Source organism: Setaria italica, chromosome VI, assembly GCF_000263155.2.
Source record: "Setaria italica strain Yugu1 chromosome VI, Setaria_italica_v2.0, whole genome shotgun sequence".
NCBI lineage: Eukaryota > Viridiplantae > Streptophyta > Magnoliopsida > Poales > Poaceae > Setaria > Setaria italica.
Window position 1 is genome coordinate 1,477,629 of NC_028455.1, and position 7,651 is coordinate 1,485,279.

The window sequence follows — 7,651 nt, forward strand, 5'->3', positions numbered from 1 at the left end:
TGCAGATGCGGCTCACATCACACACAAGTAGCACTAAGGGGGAGGTAGAGATATCCCAAAATTATGGAGAGTCGTGACGTCACAGGGTTGTCCATGACCGAGGATGCGGCTATACGTATAGTTTTAACTCTACAAAGTGTGTACACTTGGACCCATCTCGGAGTGAGACAACCGGGGATCAACTGACTGAACATCACACTACCAGGCGAAGAACCTGGGAGTTACAATACCATTCTGCATCCGGGCTATGCGATCCCCTGCAGTGGACCATCCTAGAACTATGAAGCACTCCCACCGGAGGCAATCGGGGGCAAAAGCAAATCAGGGGGGCTAAAGGTCGGCACCACTCCTCCCTACACTTATATTGTTTCCTATGGCAGGTATGGTACCGCACTTGCCAGTCTTGACCCGGGCCTAAACCCATAATTCGGCGAGTGGTGTGCATGTTTAACATATTCCTGTGAAGCATGGCAACCCACTCGGTTTCAGACCAGGGCGAGCTCCTAACTCCCAAAAGCGTCTCCACAACGTGGTCCGCAACGGCACCCATAACAGGTATCACCCCCAACTCCTATGCTCATCAATCGTGTACTCACAACAAGTACCAAATAGGGAATGTTCGAGAACGGACCCCAAGCTCCCAATCCGAAGATTGGGTTGTGTAAAGCTCACCCCCGTCAAGTATCCCCAAAACACCTTCTCCCGCCAGTTTTAACTGAAATTCATTTGGTTGATTTCTGCAGCTTGATTTGGATGTGAGTTCTCAAATATTGCAGGCTCATTGAACTGAAATTGTAAAGATATTATTAGAAGAAGATCACATAAACGTACTAACAATCCAATTCAGAAAAGGGACTGAGGCGTTGGGCGTGGGTGAACGATCACAGGATTTGGGTTCCCTATGAAACCATCATTCACAGGTGACTGTGGCACCGAAAGATCCCTTTTCGTCAGTGTTTGGGCTTCCGTCTAACCAATCGATGGCGTCCTATACATGAACAAATAATACACAGGGTACTGAAATTTTTATCCTCTTAAGTCAATCAACGGCATCCCAAATTACCAATTCCCATACGCATACATGAAAAAGAACAATAATAGTTGGTATTGAATTCTCGTATAGTGAAAGATGAAGCACCAAGTATATCGGGTAACACAAAGGCAAACATAAAACAGGCTACTGAAAATTAAACTGAAACTTCTTTCAGCACATCAACAACCAGGGATGTGGTATGTCTCGGACGAATACTGCAAGTCGATCGGAAAATAAGGTGATGGTACGGATTGTGTACCTCGCGTACGTAGCTCATGGGGGCCGCCGTGGCGGTGGGCTGCAGCGTCGTCGTGCCCACCTCCTCCTCCGCCACCGCGCGGTGGGTCGGCGTGACCAGCATGGCCTCCTGCGCGCGCAGCACGGGCGCCGTCCTCGCCGCCGCGGGCCCCTCCGCGGGCCATCCCCGCCGCGTCCTCCGCGACACGGAGGAGCCACGACCTCCTCGTCCCCGCCCGCGGCTCCTCCTCCCCTCGCCGCTCCGCCGCGGGCCGCGGCCCCCTGGTGACCTCCACCTCCGCGCGGCGCGCGGCCGTCGCCGCCGCCACCGGCTCGTCCGCTTTCCTGTGGCATTTGATACTGAATACGTTGCGTTGCCATTTCCTAATTTCCTGATTTAAATCAGTTAGTGCTGTGACACACCATAAATCAGTTAGTGTTCTCTTTCCGTCTTAATCCGGCACTAGCTTATGGGCTCTCCGAGATAGCTCTTAATGGGCCAACGGTACAGCGCCCAAGCAAGGCCCATAGCCATAATTCTGGTGGTACAGTTGCGGCACAGCCCACTTGTAAACCGTCGGTTCCATTTGTTCGCCGCGCCGTCGCCGCCTCCGACGCCCATCTCATCACGATCCGATCGCCTCCACGACCTCCTTTCCCTTCCCACTACCGAACCAAGAAGGGGGATCCACCGCGCGCGCGCGCGCGTGCGCACATCGCGGCACCATGCTGACGACGACCAACGTGAGGTCTGCGTCGACGTGCCAGCCGCCGGAGACGGTGCAGGGCATGCACGTCTTCCAGATCCTCGGCTACAGCAAGCAGCGTGGCATCGGCTCCAACTCCTTCATCCGGTCCGCCGTCTTCGACGTCGCCGGCTACAACTGGGTCATCTTCTTCTACCCCGACGGCTTCGGCGACGAGATCGCCGCCGCCGCCGGCTACGACCTCGTCTCCGCCTACCTCCGCCTCCTCAGCACGGGCTGCGGCAAGGTGCGCGCCTCCTGCGACCTCCGCCTCCTCAACCCCGCGACCGGGTCCTCGACGTCGGCGCACCCGGCGCTGATCACCACGAGGGAGTTCGACCCCGATAGCGACGGCGGCAGCAAGGTCTGCCACTGCCTCTGCATCGGCCGCAGCGAGCTCGAGGGCACCTACGTCAAGGACGACCGCCTCACCATGGAGTGCGTCGTCACCGTCAGGAAGGAGCCCAAGGTGTCCAAATCCAAGACCTTCCCTAGCATCAAGGTACCACCGTCCAACCTCAAGAGGCAGCTCGCCAATCTGCTGGAGAGTAGAGAAGGATCGGATGTCACGTTCAGCGTGGCGGGCGAGACGTTCGCGGCGCACCGCCTCGTGCTCGCAATGCGGTCGCCGGTGTTCAAGGCGGAGCTCTGTGGACCGATGAGGGAGTCGGGGACAGTACAGCATCCCATTGTCATCGAGGACATGCAGCCAGATGCATTCAGAGCGATGCTCTACTTCATCTACACCGACTCGATGGATTACAACGATGATCTCCTGAGGGATTACCATAGTGGGAACTGCGACATGGTGCATCACTTGCTGGTGGCGGCGGATAGGTACGCTGTTGAGAGGCTGAAGCTGACGTGCCAGAGCATCCTTTGCAAAAATCTTCATGTGCGGAACGTGGCGACGACGCTGGCTTTGGCTGATCAGCACCACTGCGACAGGCTGAAGAATGCGTGCATCGAGTTCATGTGCTGTTCGAATGACATGGATGCTATTGTGGCAGCACAAGGGTTCAAGGATCTCGCAACAACTTCGCCTTCGGTCTTGGCTGATGCAATGGTGAGGATGAGTAAGGTTGGCAAAAAGTTAACAAAAAGAGCATTAAAAGATGGATTTAACTAAGAGTCCCTAGAGCTAGCTAGCTTAGATCTTTTTTGAAGCGGACGGTAAAAGATTTGCCGAATTTTGATTAGAAGGAAGGAAAAATACGTAGCTAGCTTAGATTTTAAGATGCTAGTAATATTTATCTATGAATTGCTGCTTTAGTATTTAAATTTTACGAACAGTTTATTGTTTTAAGTACCTAGTCGTATCCTAAATACATTTTGGTTCTTTGTTACCCTTTCTCCATCTCCGGTCCGTAGAATTTCTCCTTGAACACCGGTGACCGCATCCCAAGCACGATCTTGGGGGCAGTGAAAACCTCTCCTTGAACATCAAAAGTCACATCACACCCCTCCTCCTCCAAGATCCTCCCAAGGTGCTCTGACTGTTCCGATGGCGGCTCTTCGACAGCGAAGACCGCCTTGGTCTCGGACACCTTGGGTTCATGGACGACGGTGACCGCGCACTCCACCGTGAGGCGATCGTCATGGGCATACATCAACACGTTCCATCTGAATGTGCTGACCTGCGCGCGCTTGTTCACCAGCCCCGATCTGTAATGCAACAAGGGCACCGACCACCTGGCGGACGCCGCCCCGGTGGCCGGGTTGTGGAACCTGAAGGCGCAGGACGCCCTCGCCGCGGCGTTCTTGGTCAGGAGTTTGAGGAGCAGCACCAGCGCGCCGCCCTCGCTGCCGTCGGGGAAGAAGCAGTTGGACGGCCCAGTCGTAGCCGCCGACGGAGAAGGGGTCGGAGCAGATAGAAGTCCCGGCGCGGAGGTGCTCGTGGAGGTTGTATCCTGCGATGTGGAATAGGTGCGTTCCCTGGGCCGACTCGACGGTGCATGTTGATGTCGGCGCCGTCGAGTCGGCGGCGGCAGCGTAGCTTGAGGCTTCAACGGAGGCGCCATGATGTGTACACTACTAGAAAGAAAATGTGCCTCTTGTACCGGTTCTAAACCTCCTTGTAGTACCGGTTGGCCAATCGGTACTAGGGGGTCCTCTACTACTGGCCAACCGGTGCTAAAGGGTGCTAAAAAATAAAAAAAAAGAAAAATCCTCCCTGCCCCTAGCTGGCCCCCTCCACCGTCGCTGGCCCTGCCCACCCCTCAACCCCATCACCGGCCCCGCCTCCCTGCCGTCGGAGCCAGTCGGATGTGGAGAATCAATCGCCAACAAGCAATAGAGACTGAAGAAACATGTGTTTGCGGACGTGCCAGCAGAGCAGGGGGGACTCAGGTTGAGCCCACTAAGGACTTTGGGACGAAGACCCGTCGATCGTGAGTCAACGGTCGGTCAAGCACTCCCGTCTTTCCTACACTGCACCGGGCCAGCCCCAGACGGCGACGGGCCACGACGGCCATGCCCGTCGTTGTCCATATCTATAGAGAGAGAAACATAGCTCGTCAACGTTGACGCCAATCTGCACTCGCTTGAGGACAGACGACAGAGAGATCATTTCAATGCAACGTGGCTTTTGGTCTCTTGCTCTCTTCCCATCATGTCAAGTCCTTTTTTGGCATCAACATCTGACCGTTGATACTCAGGTCCCGTTTAGTACGGCTTCTCAAAGTGCTTCTCCACCGATTTTTGGTGAAGCCCTATCAAAGGGGCAATTTTAAAACGGCTTCACCACCAAAGCCGGGGAGAAGCCGCAAAAAAGTGGCTTCACCAGCTTCTCCTCTCTCTCCAAGCATTAAGTGATCATAAAATTACCTATATTATCATTTAGAAGCCGTTTTAACAAACATTTTGCAAAACGGCTTTAGCTCCACTTGAGAAGTCACTCCACCAAAGAAGTTGAAGCTGAAGCTATTTTGTGAGGAGTCGAAGCTCTACCAAACGGGGCCTTAATAATTGCTTCCCAGCTTCTCATGCCGATGGCAATGCTCATGTACTTGCTTCATGCTTGAGCTTTAGGATCAAAATCTGGAATAACCCGTGGTGGGAGTTCAAGTTGAGAAGCTAAGCTTGGTCGAGATGATTTCTCACAAGAGGAATTGTCATTGTATCAAGCAGATTGAACAAAAAAAAAAATCAGCGGCAACAAGCAGCACAAACTCAAGAAACATAGCCGTTCAAAGCAAGCAGATAAAAATAACACATGATTCAAATGAAAGTACAGCATACAAATAGCCGTTTGCACCTTAATGGTAAATGCACAAAAGAAGGTGCATGCAGGATGCAGCTGCTTATTCTCATGGCGTACGTGCCTCAACAAAGCTATTGCAGGCGGTTGGTGATCCGAACGAGGCTCTCGGTGTAGCGCTTGATGTCGAAGGTGAAGAGGTCGTACTTCCGTTGGCGCTTCGTGCGGCGGCCCTGCAACGCCATACGGTCCATCTCACACAACGTGGTGAGCTTACAAGTCTTCAAGTCGTAGCGGTAGATAGCTTCTGCTCGCCGCAAGATGATTCCACTGCTGCTGCAAGGTGGAAGAGCCATTGTATGGAAAATACCAGAGACATTGATGGAGTAACGGCGCTCCCATGGTGAGTTGAGGCCCTTGTCAACTACCGGTAATGTCCAGATGGTCAACATTGTCCCAATGGTACGGGCTGTCAGGCACAGCTCCCGGCCGTGCAGCACATCTAGATGAAAGGTATGAACTAGAGATGGGTCCAATGAATCCGGCAGCCTGGTGATGCCGAACTCCTCGTCGTCCAGGCTAAGGTGGAGGAGAGCCCGTGGAGGCTGCTGCTGCTTACCAGGCTGATCAGCAATGCGCCAGAACATGTACCCGTTGATGCTCGGGGCGGTCTGACATCCCTGGGGAAGGTATGGAGGATCGTTCCTAATCTTCCCCCAACTCCAAATGCCACGGTGGTCGTCATCGTCTGCAATGGTGCACACCTCCATCCCCATGCTTGTGCAATCCTTGGACCAGTAGAAGCCCTGGACTACCTTGTACTTGCCGATGCGCGGATCCAGGCCAAGACCGAAACAATAGCATGCTCGTGGTTCACCACCTCGTCGCTTCAGATCGTTGCGGCCACTTTCCGGCAGCGTGATGGCGTCCCTGGTGGCTGGGTTGAAGACGTAGAGGCGGGTGTCGGTGGGAGCAAGCACCAAGCCGTCGCAGTGCGAGAAGTAGCGCTGGTCGAAGCTGTTGCAACTATATTCGTTGTCGTCATGGATGAATGTCGCCACCTTGTTACCTAGCTGCCATTGGTAGAAGCGAATGTGATTGCAGAAGGTGGTTGGCCAGCGCCCTGGTCCGTCCTCATCAGCGACGACGTAGATGAAGCATGGGTCCTCCTGCCAATTGGAGGCTGAACGCCGGAGGTGCGCTTGGATGAAGATGGGGTCGGAGATGATGGCTCGCCAGGCCTTGGAGACAGACTTGAAACGCACCAGGGCCTTGACAGGCAGCCGCACCAGGATCTCGATGATGACCTCTTCCTTCAGGTAGGGAGGAAGCCTTGGTGTCCTCTTCCTCTTCCTCTTCCCGTCCATCTTCTTGTGTCAAAGAGAAAAGATTTTAGGATCGGTACGAGATATAAATATTAGCAAGAGTCACGATTATCCATGCCGGACTCTGGAGTCGGAGGTACGCAGAACTTAAGTTTGTTTGATGATTTCTTTTCTTACAGCAACCAACCGGATATATCGGAAGAAAAATAGAATATTTTCTTTTCTGAATGATATAAAAGAAGTGATATATATTTTTTTAATCTAACCAGAATCACAGTAAAGAAAACCAAAGCGGCCGGACGGCCCAGTCGTAGCCGCCGACGGAGAAGTGGGCGGAGCGGATGGACGTCCCGGCGCGGAGGTGCTCGTGGAATAGGTGCGTTCCCTGGGCCGACTCGACGGTGCACGTCGACGTCGGCGGCGGCGGCGTAGCCTGAGGCTTCGACGGAGGCGCCATGGTGTGTACTGACGGAAAGAATCAAGCAAATATTAGTGGATACTTGGCTTAGTCCGCCATGGTGTGAACTAAGTTTTGTTGGGCCGCCAAAAGCCCTGTTGAGATGGATTTGTATTAGTGGATACTTGGCATCATTTTCATAAGATCCCGTTTGGATCCCTTCATTTTGACGGAATTGAATTCTATTTAATGGAGTAGACTATTTATCTTGGAATGTGTCATTCCACAACTTTTCAAAGTTTAAGCCTATCTTAAATTCATTAGGGTGGGAGATGGAAATTGATTCTACAAATCCTCATGCTATGTTTCTAATGTGCAACTTATAGCACGCTCTTCGACTCGTTTCTCTACAGTAGAAGTGTAGCACATAAGTATCTTTCCCATATGGCCAATAATAATATACAAATATATTCCACATACAAACTATATTAGTTTAATTAATTTGTGTCTAAATTATGATTATTAGAATGGAATTTAATTCCAAGGATCAAACAGGGCCTTAAGAAAATTAAGGTGAAAAGACACGCTATACCTTTTCCTCTTGCGTAACACGAAAGTGATTATACGTGTTTACATTGGACTATTGCATTTACATTGAAGCATTTAGATGAACATGTAGAAAATTTTTCTCGTGAAGTAAATTTTTTCCCTACA

General features: G+C 52.2%; 3 protein-coding genes across 3 annotated transcripts; 1 reads left to right on the top strand and 2 right to left on the bottom strand.

The window, feature by feature from the left end:
• The first annotated feature begins 1,996 nt into the window (after window positions 1-1,996).
• On the top strand, window positions 1,997-3,145 carry LOC101763842 (BTB/POZ and MATH domain-containing protein 1). The gene has a single exon (XM_004974274.1). It carries the CDS (start codon window positions 1,997-1,999, stop codon window positions 3,143-3,145), a length of 1,149 nt encoding a protein of 382 aa, XP_004974331.1.
• A 214-nt stretch (window positions 3,146-3,359) lies between these two features.
• LOC101764240 lies at window positions 3,360-4,037 on the bottom strand. Its single transcript, XM_004974275.1, has one exon. The coding sequence runs from the start codon at window positions 4,035-4,037 to the stop codon at window positions 3,360-3,362; it is 678 nt and encodes a 225-aa protein (XP_004974332.1).
• Window positions 4,038-5,349: 1,312 nt separating this feature from the next.
• LOC101764651 (putative F-box protein At2g02030) lies at window positions 5,350-6,582 on the bottom strand. The gene has a single exon (XM_004974276.1). It carries the CDS (start codon window positions 6,580-6,582, stop codon window positions 5,350-5,352), a length of 1,233 nt encoding a protein of 410 aa, XP_004974333.1.
• Window positions 6,583-7,651: the final 1,069 nt, after the last annotated feature.